General features: G+C 51.4%; 1 protein-coding gene across 1 annotated transcript in view; it reads left to right on the top strand.

Moving 5' to 3' along the window:
- LOC143791249 (tetraspanin-6-like) overlaps nt 1-6,891 on the top strand; it is a 65,996-nt gene extending 59,105 nt beyond the window's left edge. Inside the window, exons 3-8 of the mRNA XM_077279217.1 lie at nt 301-375; nt 3,847-3,945; nt 4,624-4,779; nt 5,406-5,489; nt 6,216-6,304; nt 6,437-6,891. Coding sequence (XP_077135332.1) covers nt 301-375; nt 3,847-3,945; nt 4,624-4,779; nt 5,406-5,489; nt 6,216-6,284 — 483 coding nt within the window. The 3' untranslated portion in view covers nt 6,285-6,304; nt 6,437-6,891. The remainder of the gene's footprint in view (nt 1-300; nt 376-3,846; nt 3,946-4,623; nt 4,780-5,405; nt 5,490-6,215; nt 6,305-6,436) is intronic.
- Nucleotides 6,892-22,170: the final 15,279 nt, after the last annotated feature.

Raw genomic sequence — 22,170 nt, 5'->3', positions numbered from 1 at the left:
TGGATAGCAGTGGGCGCTGGGCGGGATAGCTATGGGCGCGGGGCGGATAGCTATGGGCGCGAATGGCAGTGGGCGCGGGGCGGATAGCTATGGGCGCGAATGGCAGTGGGCGCTGGGCGGGATAGCTATGGGCGCGGGGCGGATAGCTATGGGCGCGAATGGCAGTGGGCGCGGGGCGGATAGCTATGGGCGCGAATGGCAGTGGGCGCGGGGCGGACAGCAGTGGGAGCGGGGCTCCATGGAGGTTCGATGACTGATTAGCGGCAGACACACACTGATGGCGGCTCTTTCTGTTTTCAGTATGCCATGTTCCTGTCTCTCATCTTCCTTATTGAATTGGTGGCGGCCATTGTGGGACTAGTCTTCAGGCATGAGGTGAGATTGCACACAGAGTGGGCACAATGAAGGTGGTCCTGGCACAGAGTGGACCCTCAGGAAGGCTGTTCTTTTCTGTGAAGAAGCTGATTTTCCAGCACGGACACTTGATTTCTGGCTCCGTTTAGTGCAGGGATCTTCTCTGGGATCCTCATAGATATTCTTCCTAATGTCACATCCCGTCTTCGTGTGTTTTCACCATGGGCCGGTCCAGTGCGGCTCTTTGCAGTAATACTGATCACGTTATGGATTCCTTGTTCTCCCTCTATTAGACTTAGTTATGGGGCGTTCACCAGACATTTGTGGTATGGCTGATAGATGCAGGTCTTACCTCTGCCTCCTGTAGAGGACGGGAGACCCCCGACTGCCTCAATAGCTCCCATAGATGTGACCATGCCTCCTGTAGAGGACGGGAGACCCCCGACTGCCTCCATTACTCCCATAAATGTGACCATGCCTCCTTTAGAGGACGGAAAACCCCCGACTGCCTCCATAACTCCCATAGATGTGACACTGCCTCCTGTAGAGGAAGGAAGATCCCCGACTGCGTCCATAACTCCCATAGATGTGACACTGCCTCCTGTAGAGGACGGAAGACCCCCGACTGCCTCCATAACTCCCATAGATGTAACACTGCCTCCTGTAGAGGACACGAGACCCCCGACTGCCACTATAACTCCCATAGATGTGACACTGCCTCCTGTAGAGAACGGGAGACCCCCAACTGCCTCCATAACTCCCATAGATGTGACACTGCTTCCTGTAGAGGACAGGAGACCCCCCCGACTGCCTCCATAACTCCCATAGATGTGACACTGCCTCCTGTAGAGAACGGGAGACCCCAGACTGCCTCCATAACTCCCATAGATGTGACACTGCCTCCTGTAGAGAACGGGAGACCCCCGACTGCCTCCATAACTCCCATAGATGTGACACTGCCTCCTGTAGAGGACGGGAGACCCCAGACTGCCTCCATAACTCCCATAGATGTGACACTGCCTCCTGTAGAGGACGGGAGACCCCAGACTGCCTCCATAACTCCCATAGATGTGACGCTGCCTCCTGTAGAGGACGGGAGACCCCAGACTGCCTCCATAACTCCCATAGATGTGACACTGCCTCCTGTAGAGGACGGGAGACCCCAGACTGCCTCCATAACTCCCATAGATGTGACGCTGCCTCCTGTAGAGAACGGGAGACCCCAGACTGCCTCCATAACTCCCATAGATGTGACGCTGCCTCCTGTAGAGAACGGGAGACCCCCGACTGCCTCCATAACTCCCATAGATGTGACCACCTCCCCTGATTCTCTCCTGGATGTCTGATATCTGTGGTCTTTTCTGACTGTCGCTATTGTCCCGTCAGGTCGCCCCATTAATCGCCCTGTGCTGCGCTTCTTGAACCCTTCATCATATCTTGCACGTAGTTGCACCACGGTGAAGAGCCCCCGCTGTCGGTAGATTTTTGGGCAGTCGGATCTACCGGCTTCAAGGATTGATTAAAGGGGCGCTACAGTTCTAGCAAATATTCTTTTGCTTTGTGATGCAGAAAGTAGAATGGAAGACTGCATGGTACCATGATGGCTGCTGTCCTGGCTAAGTGGTGGACACACAGGTGAACGGCTCGTTGCAGTGGCGGGTATCAAAGCTGCGTCCTGCAGAGAACCGTCCACCTGGGGGTCCACAGACTGCCCAGAACTGAGGGTCCCTAGTGAATGACAGCAGGCAGCAGCCAGAACCTATACTGACTGCATATTGGAAAGTTGGGTGACTATTGTGCTCAGGGAAAGCAGTATGTCCCCCAGTGCGTCCCCCTGCTGCCATTGTCTCCCCCAGTGTGTCCCCCGTCACCATTGTGTCTCCCCCAGTGTCCTCCTGCCGCCATTGTCTCCCCCAATGTGTCCCCCTTCTGCCATTGTCTCCTGCCGCCATTGTGTCTCTCCCAGTGTGTCCCCCTGCCGCCATTGTGTCCCCCAGTGTGTCCCCCGTCGCCATGGTCTCCCCCAGTGTGTCCCCCTGCCGCCATGGTCTCCCCCAGTGTGTCCCCCATCGCCATTGTCTCCCCCAGTGTGTCCCCCTGCCGCCATTGTCTCCCCCAGTGTGTCCCCCATCGCCAGTGCGCCCCCCTGCCGCCATTGTATCCCCCAGTGTCCCCCGACGCCATTGTGTCTCCCCCACTATGTCCCCCCGACGCCATTGTCCCTTAGTATTCCCCCTGCCGCCACTGTCTCCCCTAGTGTGTCCCCCGTCACCATTGTCTCCCCCAGTGTCCTCCTGCCACCATTGTCTCCCCCAGTGTCCCCCTTCTGCCATTGTCTCCTGCCGCATTGTCTCTCCCAGTGTGTCCCCCTGCTGCCATTGTGTCCTCCCAGTGTCCCGTCGCCATTGTCTCTCCCAGTGTGTCCCCCTGCCGCCATTGTCTCCCCCAGTGCATCCCTCTGCCGCCTGTCTCACCCAGTGTGTCCCCCGACGCCATTATGTCCCCCTGCCGCCATTGTCTCCCTCAGTATTCCCCCTGCCGCCATTGTCTCCCCCAGTGCGTCCCCCTGCCGCCATTGTCTCCCCCAGTGTGTCCCCCGATGCCATTGTGTCTCCCCCACTATGTCCCCCTGCCGCCATTATCTCCCTCAGTATTCCCCCCGTCGCCATTGTCTCCCCCAGTGTCCCCCGCCGCCATTCTCACCTAGTGTCCCCCGCCACCATTGTCTCCCCAGTGTCCCCTGCCGCCATTGTGTCTCTGTGGGTCCCCTTGCCGCCATTGTCTCCCCAGTGTGTCCTCCTGCCGCCATTTTGTGTCCCAACAAAAAACTGACTGGCACATGCAAACTAGTGTAAATATGTGCATACCAGGAGCTGCTACCTCCATATACAATATACAAAAAAAGCAATCTGCCCTTCACCATGCGGTGATTTTAATTACTGCAGGTCCCGACTGACCCATAAATGCAGGCTTTACTGAAAGGGGCGTCCACATTCACCCAGGAATTCAGACATCAGCCAAAGAGAGGTATTCACATTGATAGGGACCCATCAGTCTTATGAGACCACCTTGATGTTGGTTGCTGGGCAGACATTATTTGGCCAAATTTTGTGCAAAGCATCTCATTCATTTTTTTCCTATTATTCAGAAGCCATATAGCTATTCATATTTCACATTGACGTGCTTTAGCACAATAGAGTGCAGCCATTGTGTCCCCCCGCCCCCAGTGTGTGACCCCCAGTATGTCCCCCCGCCATTGTGTTCCCCTCCCCCGCCAATTGTGCTCCACCCCATGTGGCCCCCAGTATGTCTCCCCCCCCCCCCCCCCCCCAGTGTGACTCCCTGCTGCCATTTTGTTTCCCCCCAGTATGACCCCGCCCATCGCCATTGTGTTCTCCCTCCAGTGTGACCCTAGCAGGGAGCAGCGATGTAGGGGAGCTTTGGTCCGCAGCGGTGACCGTCAGACACTAATGTAAGACTCTCTCCTATCAGATTAAGGACAGCTTCGAGCACGGATACATGCAGGCCCTAAGGCAGTATAATACTACTGGAGATCCCCGGAGCCAGGCGATGGACACCATCCAGAAGACGGTGAGTGGACAGTCACTAATTCTCCTCCACCATATACAGGAACCTGAGGAAATTTCATCTTCCCAATGGCCGAGGCTTCACAATGATGGATTCTCCGGACAGGAGTTCTGAACTGACTGTCGCACTACTTGTCGTAATCATTGATGGATGTGTACATGATGGGGCCACAGACAATGGAACCAGTAACCCCGGCCGCCGCGTGTCAACACCAGAGACCCCGGCCACCGCGTGTGCGACCCCTGCCTCTGCGCGTCCACTATGCTCTGCATATCCTGACACCTCTGTCCCATACAGCAGAATATTTATCACTAATTCGGGGATTTGCTGTTGATCTGTAGGATACAACCAGATAAATGTCAGTGAGCTCTAGGTGTCTATGACCCTGTCGCTGGCTCAGTGGTCATAATTCCTTTTGGTAGACACTAGACAAGAGCTGCAGTTTTGGGGATGACCAGTCCTCTGGAGAGCCCACTTTTGCATTGTCACTTCCGCTTTCCCATATTTCCTGCTTCCAATCCAAGAACTGACTGCTCACTTGGTGCAGATGGCGCCCCCTGACCGGCTGGTTTTATTCTTATGGCTGATGGTGTCTGTGGGTATTTGCATGTTCAGATAAATTGGGCGTGGGATCCAGAGAGGCCGGAATGATCAGTTTCTCTCGATTTCTGTGTTGTGCAGCTGCATTGCTGTGGGGTGAACTCGTACACGGATTGGGGGCAGAGCCCCTACTACAAGACCAGCGGGATCCCCCAGAGCTGCTGTGCCAATCCAGAGAACTGTACGCAGGAAGCCCTGAAGGACATGGTGAAGGCCAAGGATGTCGTCTTCACAGATGTAAGTGATACGTGGCTGCATAACGTGGCCTGTGTGATTGGAACTTGTTGGTAGCTCTAGAGTCACCAAGATGACGACCTCATAGGGTGGAGATGTTCTTCCCCATCTGGATGTTAGTGGAGGGCGACCACCCTGCCCCTCACACCCAGCGCTGCCTCCTGACATCTGCAGTATGGTCGGAGTCATGTGCAAGGTCAGGGCACTTGGTTTTCCAACTTGCAACATATTTCCCCTTTCTCCGTCATTGGAGACCCCCGATGCGGCTACAATTAGTGCCTATGATACTGATGGAGAAGGACAAGTATGCGGCCATATCGGCCAGTCCCGTAAAGCAGTAGTGATCAGCTGTGACCAATCTGGTCCGCATTCTGGAAAAAGGGGGCTCGAAGCCACCATTCTCATGACTGGTAGGGCCCCAACGAATCAAAAACCTCCCAACGGGGGTAATGTGAAGGCTGGGCTGTGATGAGCGCTTGCTGACTGGTTTGCCAGTGACCTTTCGGGGGTCGGCTGTAGGATCCAGGGTTGTCTGACTCTTCTCTGCTTTATTAGAAGAGCGTCCATGTTTTCAGAGGAGACCCCCTCACTTCTCAGCCCACCTTTCTACAATGCTTTTCTCCCCTCAGGGCTGCATCTCCAAGGTGACCTCAGTGATGGAGTCTCGGATGGGAATCGTGGCCGGGATTTCATGTGGAATTGCATGTTTCCAGGTGAGTGTGAACGGGCACTGAGCATTCCCAGGACCACGTGTCAGGGCTGCCACGTGAGTGATGTCCAGTGAATGAGCTTCCACGCATACGACTGACATCTGACTAATCGTTACTCACACAGGGGCCCCTCTCCTTCTTTACCCCTTACACACAGGGTCCTTCTCCTTCCTTACACAGAGGGGCCTTCTCCTTCCTTACCCCTTACGCACAGGGGCCCTCTCCTTCCTTACACACAGGGGCCCTCTCCTTTCTTACCCCTTATGCACAGGGGCCCTCTTCTTCCTTACACAGAGGGGCCTTCTCCTTCCTTACCCCTTACGCACAGGGGCCCTCTCCTTCCTTACACAGAGGGGCCCTCTCCTTCCTTACCCCTTACGCACAGGGACCCTCTCCTTCCTTACCCCTTACGCACAGGGACCCTCTCCTTCCTTACCCCTTACGCACAGGGACCCTCTCCTTCCTATTCTCTTACAGATGCCTTTGCTTAATGTGACATTTTGAATATTTTTTAGCATGGCCTTGTTGTTCCCATCCTCTGTCCTGGATTTTTCCCTGTTTGTCCTGCAGTTTTTTTTGGTGTTTTAAGGTACATTTATATGAAAGTTTCTTGACTGCTTCCGCTATTGCAATGCTGGTATCAGCCGCACGCTATGTGCAATGGTTTCTCTGATGAATATGATCTCTGTATGTTCTTGGAGTAACTGATGATGGCTTCTTGTTCTGCAGCTTGTGGGGATGTTCCTGGCCTGCTGCCTGTCCCGGTACATCACTAACAACCAGTACGAGATGGTGTAAGTGGATCGCTGGGATTAAAGGTAGGACGTGTGATAGGTGCGATGGGCCCCACCCATGATGCCAGTGTGAACGGAGAGTAAGAAGGATTTCGTCCGTTATTTTGGAAGCACGATGTTAATGATTCCATTTTCGGATTCTGTTCTTCATTTCAGGACGTGTTCTGTGCTTTGTTAGGCTTCGCTGATGTCCGATTTTCAGACCTCACAAGAACTTAAACCATTTTACATGGAAACCAGGATTGGAATTTCTTCCAGAGATCCGCTGCCTCGGCCCTGGGGAACGTCCTTGTTTTTAGAGACTTGTTATATATCTCATTCATTTTTATACTTGGGAAAACCTGTACCATTGAGGGTCTGGAGGATGGGGCCATTTTCTGATGTGACATTTTCAGGGCTATTACTTGCAATAGTGATAAATTTATTCTATTTCTTATTGGAATCACGATCATGTGGTGAAGGAAATCTGAGCAGAGCTGTGCATTCGCCGCCTCTGGGTTTAGATTTCCTCACATGGACTTGAATGGCCGTGACGCCTGTGCATCTCGGACTCGGCTCTTCGGTTTCTGTTGGGGCATCAGAGAAAAACCATCAAAAGTGGAATTTAAAAATTTTTTTTTTTTCTGGTGTAGAAACGTCAGCATTTTTGTTCAAGGCAAATGGGCTAAAATTTGTACTTGTTTTGTTAAGTTGTTTAAAGGGAAATGCATCTGTCTGCCAAATAGATTCAATTTTAATGGTGTCTCCATTTTTAAGAAAGTGGACCCCAAACTTTCTGCATTGTAAAATTACAGACAGAAATCCCCGTCCCTTCTCCAGAGCCAGCGCCCCTCTTCTACAGCAGTGATGTCACTTTTTCAGGTCCCATCACCGCTGCAGCCAATCACTGAGCTCAGCAGCTTTGCCAATGCCCTTGGTCACCGCTATATCCAAAGCCCAGAGATGGGGCCGGAGAGTAGAATCTGTCTTTGTTATTGGGCGACACAGGAATCATTTTGGGTCCACCCTCCAAATAGTAAGGGACAGTTCTTGTGTGTTTTAGTCTTTGTGAACTTAAGGTCCATTATATACAGACCGTGCTTCCGCTCACAGCACATGGGTGGTTCAGACGGCCCCCCTGACCTTGCATCATGCCAAAACAATGACAAGTCAGAAGAGGCGCCGAGGCTGGCGGCTGGCTGCGGTGTTTCCGCTCAGCGGTTAGATTAGACATGGCTGCCGGGATCCTACAAATCTGCTCACTCATCTCTGCAATCTTTCTTTGCGCAAGTGGAGGGGCCATCGCCCTGTTAGTCCCTGGACACTGCTCCTTGAGGGTTACACCCCAAGGGTCTGTGTCGCATTTCTGAACTTTTTTTCTAGCAAGTGTCTGACTCCATTACTGAGACCGTTGTCCACCCACTAATGACCAGTGCCCGAGGGTCCACAGTTCACGCTCCATTGCTGTCGCCTGCTGGTTTCCTAGTGACCATCCTCTTCTGTGCAGTCACCGCGCGGAGCCGCCTCTTCATTGTCTCTGTTTCAGTTCTCATTAACAGGAATATATATAGTTGTAATGTTTGCAATGAGCCGTGCGCCCCTATGAAGACCCCCGGACACTTCTGGTTTACCTCCCTACTGCAATTATGTATCTTGTACTTGTCTGCCTGAAATAAAGGGAATATAAAGTGTTTCCCTGACGTCTTCCCGATGTGCTGCTGGGGTATGTAGTGCATGTGGAGACACGCGGATCAATAAAGTTAGAAGTGTTTTATTTCCCCCAGAAATCTCCGAGTCTGAGCTGTAAACTGCGTATAATATGTTTCCAGCACAGGACGGGCAGCCAGAGACATTCTGCTTCATTTCTTGTCTGAATGAGAAGGACGAGATGCGAGACCCAGCGGTCCGGAAATGACCAGGAACTCCTGGGGAAGAAGTGTCCTTTCCTGTCCACAGCGAGGATCTGGGGGGCATTCTCTGGCCTCCTGCTCCAGAGCCCCAACCTCTCCACTAATTTCATACACTATGTTCATAAACATGAGCAATACAAGGCACACAGGTACAGAAGGAGGGAGGACCCTGCTTGCGAGGGCTCACAGTCTGCAGGGGATGGGTGAGGATACACTAGGACAGAGGACCCTGCCCGCGAGGGCTCACAGTCTGCAGGGGATGGGTGAGGATACAATAGGAGAGAGGACCCTGCCCGCGAGGGCTCACAGTCTACAGGGGATGGGTGAGGATACAATAGGAGAGAGGACCCTGCCCGTGAGGCCTCACAGTCTGCAGGGGATGGGTGAGGATACAATAGGAGAGGGGACCCTGCCCGCGAGGGCTCACAGTCTACAGGGGATGGGTGAGGATACACTAGGAGAGAGGACCCTGCCCGCGAGGGCTCACAGTCTGCAGGGGATGGGTGAGGATACACTAGGAGAGAGGACCCTGCCCGCGAGGGCTCACAGTCTGCAGGGGATGGGTGAGGATACAATAGGAGAGAGGACCCTGCCCGCGAGGGCTCACAGTCTACAGGGGATGGGTGAGGATACACTAGGAGAGGGTATAATACATGGAACACTCCATGGAAACAGCATGCTCCTTATACGCGGCACTCTCCATATACACTGCACGCTTCCTGGATGCGGCACGCTCCGTATACACTGCATGCTCTGTCTACACTGCACGCTCCGTGGATGCGTCACTCTGTATACACTGCACGCTCTGTGGATGCGGCACGCTCCATCTACACTGCACGCTCCGTGGATGCGGCACGCTCCGTCTACACTGCACGCTCCGTGGATGGCGGCACTCTATACACTGCACGCTCCGTGGATGCAGCACACTCCGTCTACACTGCACGCTCTGTGGATGCGGCGCTTTGTATACACTGCACGCTCTGTGGATATGGCACGCTCTGTATATACTGCACGCTCCGTGGATGCGGCACGCTCCGTCTACACTGCACGCTCCGTGGATGCGGCACTTTGTATACACTGCACGCTCTGTGGATATGGCACGCTCTATATACTGCATGCTCCGTGGATGCGGCACGCTCTGTATACACTGCACGCTCCGTGGTTGCTGCATGCTCCGTATACATTGCACACTCCGTGGATGCGGCACGCTGCATACACTGCACGCTCTGTGGACGCAGCACGCTCCGTATTCACGGGACTTTCCGTATACGTAGAGGTCTCCATTTACTCAAGGCCCTCCGTGTATGTGGCACACTCCTTGGATGCAGCATGCTCTGTATACGCAGAGCGCTACGTATGCGCAGAGTTCTCCATTTACACCATGCTCTCTATATACGCGAAACGCTCCATGGATGCGGCATGCTCCGTATATGCGACACTCTCCGTATACAATGCGTACTCCATGGGTGTGGCACACTCCTAATACGCGGCACGCTCTGTATACGCGGAACCCACCATATGCGCAGAGGTCCATTTACATGATGCTCTCCATATACACGGCAGGCTCCATATACGCGGCATGCACCAGACAAAAGGTGTAAGATATTGTGCAGGATACAGAAGAGACGAAGATTGAGGTAAATACTTTGTATCGATGGTCGTCTCCTACGTGGAATCTAAACACTAGGGCTTGTTTCCACTTGTGAGAAACACGTCCGTGACTCGCTTGTGGAAACCAAGCTGTGGCGCCGGCACTCCAGAGCGGAGCGTGCGGCCGCATAGGAACACATGGAGCTGCACGCTCCGCTCCAAAGTGCCGGCGCCAGGGCTTGGTTTCTACATGCAAGACACGGACGTGATTCTCGCAAGTGGAATCAAGCCCTTAGCGTTCGTGTCACCATCCATGAATATGTGCCCTTCCTTTTATTAGCTGAGCAGACATCATTAAGATGCAGAGACTGGATCCATGGGAAGATCTGTGTCCTAAAGTGATAACTGCGGCCAACTTTTATCTTCCCAACCATCCTGATGTAAATGCCGCTCAATATGTGGTCTTCTCGGAGAGTCGGAGGTAGCAGGTGAATGACCGGGTGTCCACTAGATATCAGCAAATATTTCAATATTCGGTTCAGATTGCGATCGCCGTATTTGCAATATTAGCTGAACAGTTGAGCAAGTAGATTCGGAAACAATCATCAAACATAGATTCAGCAGGAATATGGCACATTCGGATTCTGCAATCGTTTTCTCATCTCTAGAGTCAACTACTACATAGCCGTCCATTACACACCGCACCAATATTCACCCCTGAGCCGGTTTTCACCTTCATGACCAGACCAAATTTTTCAGTTCTGACCGCTGTCACTTTGTGGTAATAACGCTGGAGCGTCATCGGATCCCGGTGATTCTGGGGCTGTTTTTTGGTGACACATTGTACTTGATGATCGTGGTAACATTTGTTTGATATGATTTGCGTTTATTTGTGAAATTATTGGAATAACATATAATAGAATAATAATAAAGTTTCCCACATGTCGATTTTACATCACAATTTTTGAAAGAAAATTTTAATTATCAGGCAGTTATAAGCGTTAAGAGTTGACCAGCGATTTTTCATTTTTCCATATAATTTACAAAACCATTGTTTAGGGACTACCTCACATTTGAAGTGTCTTTGAGGGGCCTCTATGACAGAAAATAATCAAAAGTGACACCGTTCTAAAAACTGCACTCCTCAAGGTGCGCAAAACCACATTCAAGACGTTTGTTAACCCTTCAGGTGCTTCACAGGAATTAAAACAATGTGCATTGAAAAAAAAGGATTTTTACTTTTTTTTCCACAAAGGTAACAAAAGAAAAAGGACCTCAATTTTTTTTGTGCAATTTCTCCTGAGTACGCCGATGCCTCAACTATGGGAGAAAACTACTGTTTGGATGCACAGAAGGGAAGGAGCACTGCACAGTTTGACTTTTTGAACACACAAATGATTGGATAGAGCGCGGACGCCATGTCCCGTTTGGAGAGCCCCTGATGTGCCTAAACAGTGGAACCCCCCACAAGTGACCACAGTTTGAAAACTAGACCCCTCAAGGAATTTATCTAGACTTGTGGTGAGCACCTTGAACCTACAGATGCTTCACAGAATTTGATAATGTACTGTGAAAATGAAAAAAAATATTGTCATAACTCTGTTGTGGGGTGTCCAGGAGCTCCGTTCCTGTCCCTAACGCTAGGAATTTCCTAGCTCACCCTGTTCACCGGATTACTTCTGATGGTGAAGACACCGAGCCATGTACCTTGCCTTAGCTTCTGAATCCGCCCTCAAACTGTACCCTTCCCTTACCCGGGGAAGAGGGGAGTAGTAGCATTGGACTGGAGCACCTTGGGCCCACCAGAGAAAATCATTCTTGGGGCCCACTATGTAGCTACATAGAAATAAATACAAGACCACCAATTGTGCGGTAAAATACACTAATATCAGGACATAACATTAGGTAGTACCCGTCTTAATGATACAGCAGGGGTTGGCGCCCACGTTTTGGTTCAAACTCAATGATAAATGTTCCCTGGTGTTTATTAACCACTAGGCCAATGTGTTATAGCACCAGTGTGCAGGAGGGGATTTTATGACATCTCATCTATACTCTGAGAAAATCCATGGCGGTAGTAGTAAACGCAGCAATATCTGCACAATGTCTGTGGATATTTCCACTGTTAATTTTCTGTTTGATCTCTGCAGCAAATACATTATGTGAATGCCCCATCTTCTAGTGCTGGGGGTCCTAGATCACTTATGTATGACATTGGAGTAATATCGAAAGAGTTTTCTCTCACATCACGCATACACTTTTTTTTATAAAGGGCCTCATTTTGTTAGTAGCAAGGAAAGAAAAGTTTTAGTCAGGGTTGACAAAGGGGGAGAGGGGATCAATCAGCATGATGGAGGGGGAGGTGACGCAGTCAGTTAGGAGTGATACAGGGGGATATGACGCAGTCAGTCAGGGGTGATACAGGGGGAGGTGACACAGTCAGGGGTGATACAGGGGGAGGGGATGCAGTCAGTCAGGGGTGATACAGGGGGAGGTGACGCAGTCAGTCGGCTGATAAAGGGGGAGGTGACGGGTGATACAGTGGGAGGTGACGCAGACAGTCGAGTGATACAGGGGGAGGTGATGCAGTCAGTCGGGTGATACAGGGGGAGGTGATGCAGTCAGTCGGGTGATACAGGGGGAGGTGATGCAGTCAGGGTAATACAGGGAGTGCTGGCGCAGTCAGGGTGATACAGGGAGTGCTGGCGCAGTCAGGGTGATATAGTGGGAGAGGGCTCAGTCAGGGGTGATACAGGGGGTGCTGGCGCTGTCAGGGTGATACAGGGAGTGCTGGTGCAGTCAGGGTGATATAGTGGGAGAGGGCTCAGTCAGGGGTGATACAGGGGGTGCTGGCGCAGTCAGGGTGATACAGGGAGTGCTGGCGCAATGAGGGTGATACAGGGAGTGCTGGCTCAGTCAGGGGTCATATAGTGGGAGAGGGCGCAGTCAGGGGTGACACGGGGTGCTGGCGCAGTCAGGGTGATACAGGGAGTGCTGGCGTAGTCAGGGAGATACAGGGTGTGGTGGCGCAGTCAGGGGTGATACAGGGGGTGCTGCGCAGTCAGGGGTGATACAGGGAGTGCTGGCTCAGTCAGGGGTGATACAGGGAGTGCTGGCTTAGTCGGGTCATATAGTGGGAGAGGGCGCAGTCAGGGGTGACACGGGGTGCTGGCGCAGTCAGGGGTGATACAAGGAGTGCTGGCGCAGTCGGGTGATACAGGGAGTGCTGGCTCAGTCGGGTGACACGGGGTGCTGGCGCAGTCAGGGGTGATAAAGGGAGTACTGGCGCAGTCGGGTGATACAGGGAGTGCTGGCGCAGTGAGGGGTGATACAGGGAGTGCTGGCGCAGTCCGGGTGATACAGGGAGTGCTGGCGCAGTCAGGGTGATACAGGGAGTGCTGGCGCAGACGGGTGATACAGGGAGTGCTGGCTTAGTCAAGGGTCATATAGTGGGAGAGGGCGCAGTCAGGGGTGACACAGGGAGTGCTGGCGCAGTGAGGGGTGATACAGGGAGTGCTGGCACAGTCAGGGGTGATACAGGGGGTGCTGGCGCACTCGGGTGATACAGGGAGTGCTGGCGCAGTCGGGTGATACAGGGAGTGCTGGCGCAGTCGGGTGACACGGGGTGCTGGCGCAGTCAGGGGTGATAAAGGGAGTACTGGCGCAGTCGGGTGATACAGGGAGTGCTGGCGCAGTGAGGGGTGATACAGGGAGTGCTGGCGCAGTGAGGGGTGATACAGGGAGTGCTGGCGCAGTCCGGGTGATACAGGGAGTGCTGGCGCAGTCAGGGTGATACAGGGAGTGCTGGCGCAGACGGGTGATACAGGGAGTGCTGGCTTAGTCAAGGGTCATATAGTGGGAGAGGGCGCAGTCAGGGGTGACACAGGGAGTGCTGGCGCAGTGAGGGGTGATACAGGGAGTGCTGGCACAGTCAGGGGTGATACAGGGGGTGCTGGCGCACTCGGGTGATACAGGGAGTGCTGGCGCAGTCGGGTGATACAGGGAGTGCTGGCGCAGTCAGAGGTAATATAGTGGGAGAGGGCGCAGTCAGGGGTGACACGGAGTGCTGGCGCAGTCGGGTGATACAGGGAGTGCTGGCGCAGTGAGGGGTGATACAGCGAGTGCTGGCGCAGTGAGGGGTGATACAGGGAGTGCTGCCGCAGTCGGGGGTGATACAGGAAATGCTGGCACAGTCAGGGGTGATACAGGGAGTGCTGGCACAGTCAGGGTGATACAGGGGGAGGGGGCTCATTCAGGGGTGACATTGAGGGAGGGGGTGCAGTCAGTCAGGAGTGAAAGGGGAGATGAGGTCATGGGCAAATGAGGGCATTTATCCTTAAGTAACTTAGCCCCTCCCCCTCTCTCACCCTAGACTAAAGCCCCCCAATTTACACTTCTCTGCACTTCTCTGCTGCTTACACTGTGGGGGAGGGGAGCGCGTGTTACAGATGACAGCAGCTCATTACCTGAGCTGTGCTGTACCGCAGGGGAGATGAGGACACAAACAAAGCTAACATTGATTGGCTGCGCTGTGGCCAATCAGTGTTACCTTAAACTTTAAGACCTGCTCCACCGCAGGGAAGAGTGGTGAGTGACAAAAAGTCAGCAGGACAGGAGCGCTGTGGTACTTACAAATCCTGAGCTGCAGCTGCCAAACATTAGCTGTTATCAGTGATGCCCTCACTGCTCTCTGCCTAGTTCTGAGTGCCAGAGTCGGGAGTAGTGGTGACGTCACGCTGGGAGGACGTCCTGCTCGTGGCTCCTCCCACAGTGAGAGAGCGGTGCGGGTGTCACTGATTACAGCTGACATGTTCGGCTGTTTCTGCTGCAGCCTGCGGCTCTGGAGTTGTAAGTTTAAAAAGCGCTTATGTGCAGACTACAGCAGACACTGCCCCCTGCTAAAGTGAAATATTCACCCTTCTGGGTGGTAGACTGAGACCAGAGAGGAGATGTAGGGTGGTGCTGAGCCATGGAGTGCTTTGTGGATGAGGGTAGTAGTTTTGTACTGGATTCTGGAGTGGATGGGTAGCCAGTGTAATGACTGGCACAAGGTAGAGGCATCGGTGTAACAGTTGGTGAGGAATATGATCCTGGCTGCAGCATTCAGGACAGATTGGAGCGGGGAGAGTTTGGTAAGAGGGAGGCCGATTAGTAGAGAGTTACAATAGTCCAGACAAGAATGAATGAGTGAAACAGTAAGAGTTTTTGCAGAGTCAAAAGTAAGAAAAGGGCGAATTCTAGAAATGTTTTTGAGATGCAGATAAGAGCGAGCAAGTGATTGGACATGGAGGGTGAACGAAAGCTCGGAATCAAGGATGACCCCAAGGCAGCGGGCATGTTGCTTGGGAGTAATGGTGGAACTGCACACGGAGATGGCAATGTCGGGTAAAGGTATGTTAGAAGAGGGAGGAAACACGAGGAGTTCAGTTCACCGCTGTGCTCTGCTTTACGGCCAGCGCTGACCCATTCAGTGCAGGGAAGCTCTCGGCAGCAGCGCGTGCATTAGCAGCGCTCTTGCCGAAAGCAGTTTTAACCCTGTGGACGCCGGCAGGGGACGTGACAGACATCAGAATGTGAGTATGTAGTGTTTTTTTTTTTTTTTACTTTTACAATGGTAACCAGGGTAAATATCGGGTTACTAAGCGCGGCCCTGCACTTAGTAACCCGATGTTTACCCTGGTTACCCGGGTGCTGCAGGGGGACTTCGGCATCGTTGAAGACAGTTTCAACGATGCCGAAGTCGTTCCCCTGATCGTTGGTCGCTGGAGAGAGCTGTCTGTGTGACAGCTCCCCAGCGACCACACAACGACTTACCAACGATCACGGCCAGGTCGTATTGCTGGTCGTGATCGTTGGTAAGTCGTTTAGTGTAACTCCAGCTTTAATGTAAGGTTTTTAACAGATGACTCCTGCAGTGGCTCAAAGGAGGAGTTGGTTAACGCCTCCAGCACCACGTTCAGATCCCGAGAAGGAATCTTCAGACTAGACCTATCACATGCTTTAATATACCTAGTTATCCATCTATTTCCTGCCAAGTCACAGTTATGCAACGCCCCTACGGCCGAGATCTGTACTATAAAGTGCTAGTGGATAGCCCAAACTCTAATGTTTTCTGAAGAAACTCTAGGATACAAACATGAATGTTTTGCAGAGATGTGAGAAACTTCTCCATCGCATATTTCACTGCCAGAAGTTCTATCATGTTAGATAAGTTCCTTTCCTCGCATTCTGCCCAAACACCCTGGACTACACAGTCTCTCAGATGTGCTACCCATCCACTTGTACCTGTAGTTTTGATATCTGTAGTCTGAATGGACCCCTGCTGACATTCTCTACACTAAGGGTACCGTCACACAGTGGCATTTTCATCGCTACGACGGCACGATTCGTGACGTTCTAGCGATATAGTTACGATCTCGCAGTGTCTGACACGCAGCAGCGATCAGGGATCCTGCTGAGAATCGTACGTCGTAGCAGATCGTTTGAAACTTTCTTTCGTCGCTGGATCTCCTGCTGTCATCGCTGGATCGTTGTGTGTGACAGCGATCCAGCGATGCGTTCGCTTGTAACCAGGGTAAACATCGGGTTACTAAGCGCAGGGCCGCGCTTAGTAACCCGATGTTTACCGTGGTTACCAGCGTAAAAGTAAAAAAAAAAAAAACGTACATACTCACCACCTGATGTCCGTCAGGTCCCTTGCCGTCTGCTTCCCGCACTGACTGTCTGCCGGCCGGAAAGTGAGAGCAGATCACAGCGGTGACGTCGCCGCTGTGCTGTGCTTTCACTTTACGGCGGCACTCAGTCAGCGGGAAGCAGACGGCAAGGGACCTGACGGACATCAGATGGTGAGTATGTACGGTTTTTTTTTTTTACTTTTACGCTGGTAACCACGGTAAACATCGGGTTACTAAGCGCGGCCCTGCGCTTAGTAACCCGATGTTTACCCTGGTTACCAGCGAACCTCGGCATCGTTGGTCGCTGGAGAGCGGTCTGTGTGACAGCTCCCCAGCGACCACACAACCACTTACCAACGATCACGGCCAGGTCGTATCGCAGGTCGTGATCGTTGGTAAATCGTATAGTGAGACGGTACCCTTAGCCACCATAAGAGAGTATTGCTTGCCACTGAAGAGAAAGATTTCGTTTTCCTTCCAAACACCCTCTGAGCTGTTTTTCGCCTATCAGTATGCCCTGCTGCAATTGTCTGGTATGCTATTGGGCCCATAGTACAGCTGGAATACATAAGGTCAAGGTCCCCAACAATGCCTGGCCTTCCTGAGTGTCTTGACAGGATGGTTTACTGCAGCTGATACCAAGGCTGCATTTTGCCTTCTGGTAGGAAACAAGTCTGACTCACAGAATCTAAGATAAGACCTAAAAAAGACTGAACTTTTGAAGACTGGTAGCTTTGATTTTGTTAGGTTCAGGAAGCATCCCAATTCCTCTAAGATGGCTTTGACCCTTGCTATCTGTAAATTGAGGTGTTTTACCAGTCTTCCTACCACCAGGCAGGTTTGGATTTATTAGAGTATCCTGCTCCCAAAGATGCACTGTTTTTTTGTAAATACTCTTGGGCCTATGGACTGACCGAAGGGCAAGGCCCTGATTTGTAAATGCTTGACTTTTTTGGTTATGAAACAGACAACCCTCTGTTGCATGGATCGAAACATGATATTATGCATCTTTCAGGTCCAGCATACTCATGTAACAATCTGGAAACAGAATTTTTATAGCCGATTTTATTGATTCCAAAGTTGATACATTAGGAATTTCTTCTGATTCTTAAAATTGATGATGGTTCTGAAGGTGTCATCTGGCTTTTTTTTTTATCAAGAAAAGGGGGGAATAGAATCCCATTTTTTTCCTCCTCCATTGGTACAGTACCTCTGTCATAGGTCCCCAACGTTTCTGACCTTGAGAGCCACATTCAGCTCTGAGAGAGGGTCGCGAGCCACATTCAGCTCCCTCCCCCTCACAATAGTGGCAACCAAAGCCCCCATTCAAGGAATAATGGTAACCAAAGCTTTTCCACAAAAATCAATGACCCAAAAGCACTATACAAAGATCCAGGGGTTCCTACAATACCCCCCATTCAGTTTTCTCCTATCAAGCACTCCCAAGACACTGTCACATCTGGCTTCAAACACCTCCTCTGACAGGTGGTGTCATCTTGTCTCCAGCGTACCACAATTAAATCATCTCAAAACCCCTAAGACCATTATATGTGCATCCAGATCTGCTCTTCTGTGCAGGGCTGCTCACAAAATTCACCATTTTCAGATGTGCTCTTCATATCTGTTTGCTATAACTGGAGCTAATGCACCAAGCTGACAGCCGCGAGCCACAAGTCATGGGACCGCGAGCCACATGTGGCTCCTGAGCTACAGGTTGGGGATCCCTGCTCTATGTGAACCTGTTTCTGAGCTATATTAAAAACTTCTGCTTCCAGGGCTAAAGTTTCCATGGGGTAATGTTACTGTGAATGTTCACAAATGAAAAGTCTAAAATTCCAACATCAGGCCCGATTCCACTATACATAGAATCCAGCCATTGGATAAAATTTTTGCCCAGGCAGGGAGGAAGAGGGTAAGCCTTTTCCCTGACATCAGAATGATGTTGTCATTATGATTTAAAAAGAGAAAACACAGTAGTTTGACAATAAATGGCGTCACCCAACCAATGACCATGAGGGGAGAAAAAGTTTGGGTATTATCATTCATATTCTCTAAAAAAAGGCCAAGAAAGCAAAAATTCTGCCAGGGTATGTCAAATTTTGAGCACAACTGTATAAAGTAAGAGACTGTGCTATACATTATAAGTAAGAACACTACATACTTAGAGACTGTGCTATACATACGCGAGTACACTATATACTAACAGACTGTGTTATAAATGATAAGTGAGTACACTATATACTGAGGGACTATGCTATGCATAAGTGATCACACTATATACTAAGCTGCTGTGCTATAAATAATAAGTGAGTACACTATAAAATAAGAAACTGCTATACAACATAAGTTAGTACACTATACACTAAGGGACTGTGCTCTACATCAGTGAGCACAGAATATACTAATCGACTGCTATAGATAAGTGAGTACACTATATACTAAGGGAAAGTGCTAAAAATTATAAGTAAGTACACTATATGCTAAGGGACTGTGCTATGTATAATAAACTAGCTGTTTTCAGCCAGCTAATGCTCGGCATGCTCATTGCTATCGACCGTATTTTTCGGACTATAAGACGCACCGGACTATGAGGCGCACCCAGGTTTTAGAGGTGGAAAATAGTGAAAAAAATATTTGAAGCAAAAAAATGTGGTAAAATATTTAATAACATACTATAATATGTGGTGTTATTATATATAATAGTATGTTATTATGTTGGACGCTGCGGGACCAGTGTGGTGTCTGTGAAGTACTATATGAAGATGCTGGAGGGTGAGTATAAGAATGGGGGCACAGGACTTAAGAAAGCACGACTCCAGCACTGCAAAATAACACTGGAGTTCTGCTTTAAATTCCCATGGGAGAACTATAACTCCCAGCATGTCCTGCAGATCCTATGACATGCTGGGAGTTCTAGTTCACTAAAGGAGTGGCAGAGTGCTTTATTGTGTATTGTAAAGACTAACCTCTTAATTGTGGCAGCCTCCCAGCCTGTGGTGAGGTAAAAGCATCCCATGACTGCACACAGAGCCCTCCCTCTTGTTGCCTTTCCACAGCACAGGTAATGGAAGCCAGCAGATTCTAGTGTTGGAGTCTGAAGGACCTGTGATGATGTCAAGAAGAGGGAGGGCTCTGTGCTGCCATGTGATGCTCCAGCCCGCCCACCTCTGACATCATCACAGGTCCTCCTTGTGCACACTGCACAGCACTCAGCTCCAGCCCAGGCAGGTATGCAGCGATCTCCTCTCCCCCGAACACTGCTGCTGCCTCCTCCTCCCCCGGACACAGGGATCTCCCCAGCTGCTGCAGGAATCAGCGCTGAGGAAACCATGTGTGTCGCTGCTTAAGTGCAGTATTCATTTGCTGCTCCCCGCTCACCGCTCAGCTGATAGGTGGGCGGGGAGTAGCTAATGAATATTCACTGCACTTAATCATCGGGACCACTGCTTTCCCCAGCAGCTGATTCCCGGCAGTGGGGACATTTTTCTGCCTCCTGAAGTGGGATAACAGTGCGATCCCACTCGCTGCTGCCCCCCTCCCCACATGCTACATCCCTACCATAAGACGCACCCACACTTTCCTCCCAAATTTGGAGGAAAAAAGTGCATCTTATGGTCAGAAAAAGCTGCTAGTGATTAAACTAAAGTAAATAATGACAACATTCAATAGCGCTTACGCAGGTGGTAAATTAACTTAAAATTAAGTTAATAACAATAATAATTAAAAATCAGAATAATACTAATACATTTTATTCACAGTGTAAAATCAAAAGCAAACTGGATTCGTGTGGTAATGTGTGAGGACAGAGCCTCGTGTGGTAATGTGTGGGGATGCAGCCTCATGTGGTAATGTGTGGGGACGGAGCCTCGTGTGGTAATGTGGGGGGACGGAGCCTCGTGTGGTAATGTGTGGGGATGGAGCCTCATGTGGTAATGTGGAGGGACGGAGCCTCATATGGTAATGTGTGCGGACAGAGCCTCGTGTGGTAATGTGTGGGGACAGAGCCTCGTGTGGTAATGTGTGAGGACGGAGCCTCATATGGTAATGTGTGGGGACAGAGCCTCGTGTGGTAATGTGTGAGGACGGAGCCTCATGTGGTAATGTGTGGGGATGGAGCCTCGTGTGGTAATGTGTGGGGATGGAGCCTCGTGTGGTAATGTGTGGGGACGGAGCCTCGTGTGGTAGTGTGGGGGGCGGGATTATGTGTGGTAATGTGGTGGGGGGCCGGGATTATGTGTGGTAATGTGGTGGGGGGGCGGTATTATGTGTGGTAATCTGGTGGGGGCGGGATTGTATGTGGTAATGTGGTGGGGGGCTGGATTGTGTGTGGTAATATGGTGGGGGGGCGGTATTATGTGTGGTAATGTGGGGGGGGCGGGATTGTGTGTGGTAATGTGGTGGGGGCGGGATTGTGTGTGGTAATGTGGTGGGGGGCTGGATTGTGTGTGGTAATGTGGTGGGGGGGCGGTATTATGTGTGGTAATGTGGTGGGGGGGCGGGATAATGTGTGGTAATGTGGGGGGGCGGGATTGTGTGTGGTAATGTGGGGGTGGCGGGATTGTGTGTGGTAATGTGAGGGGGCGGGATTATGTGTGGTAATGTGGTGGGGGCAGGATTATGTGTGGTAATCTGGGGGGCGGGATTATGTGTGCTAATGTGGTGGGGGCGGGATTATATGTGGTAATGTGGTGGGGAGGCGGGATTATGTGTGGTAATGTGGAGGGGGGGCGGGATTATGTGTGGTAATGTGATGGGGGGCGGGATTGTGTGGTAATGTGGGGGGGTGGGATTATGTGGGGTGATGTGGTGGGGGGCTGAGCTACTGTGTAGGGGGCGGGATTATCTGGTAATGTGGTGGGTGGAGGGATTATGTGTGGTAATGTGGGGGTGCAGGATTATATGTGGTAATGTGGTGGGGCGGGATTATGTGTGGTAATGTGGTGGGGCGGGATTATGTGTGGTAATGTGGTGGGGGCGGGATTATGTGTGGTAATGTGCTGGGGGATGGGATTATGTGTGGTAATGTGGAGGGGGGCGGGATTGTGTGTGGTAATGTGGTGGCGGGGCGGGATTATGTGTGGTAATCTGGTGGGGGGCGGGATTATGTGTGGTAATGTGGTGGGGGTGGGATTGTGTGTGGTAATGTGGCGGGGCGAGATTATGTGTGGTAATCTGGTGGGGGGCGGGATTATGTGTGGTAATGTGGTGGGGGTGGGATTGTGTGTGGTAATGTGGTGGGGGGCGGGATTATCTGTGGTATTGTGGGGGGTGGGATTATGTGTGGTAATGTGGGGGTCGGGATTGTGTGTGGTGATGTGTGGGAGGTGGGATTGTGTGTGGTAATGTGGGGGCAGGATTATGTGTGGTAATGTGGTGGGGGGCGGGATTATGTGTGGTAATGTGATGGGGGTAGGATTATGTGTGGTAATGTGGTGGGGGGCGGGATTATGTGGTAATGTGGGGGGGTGGGATTATGTGTGGTAATGTGGGGGGCAGGATTATGTGTGGTAATGTGGTGGGGGGCGGAATTATGTGTGGTAATGTGGTGGGGGCGGGATTATGTGCGGTATTGTGGTGGGGCGCGGGATTATATGTGGTAATGTGTGAGGGGGCGGGATTATGTGTGGTAATCTGGTGGGGGGCGGGATTATGTGTGGTAATGTGGTGGGGGGCGGGATTATGTATGGTAATGTGGTGGGGGCAGGATTATGTGTGGTAATGTGGTGGGGGGGCGGGA

This window comes from Ranitomeya variabilis, unplaced genomic scaffold (genome assembly GCF_051348905.1).
Source record: "Ranitomeya variabilis isolate aRanVar5 unplaced genomic scaffold, aRanVar5.hap1 Scaffold_554, whole genome shotgun sequence".
In the NCBI taxonomy this organism is placed as follows: Eukaryota; Metazoa; Chordata; class Amphibia; order Anura; family Dendrobatidae; genus Ranitomeya; species Ranitomeya variabilis.
The sequence above is the reverse complement of the archived record's forward strand: the minus strand, read 5'-3'. Positions and strand labels throughout refer to the sequence as shown.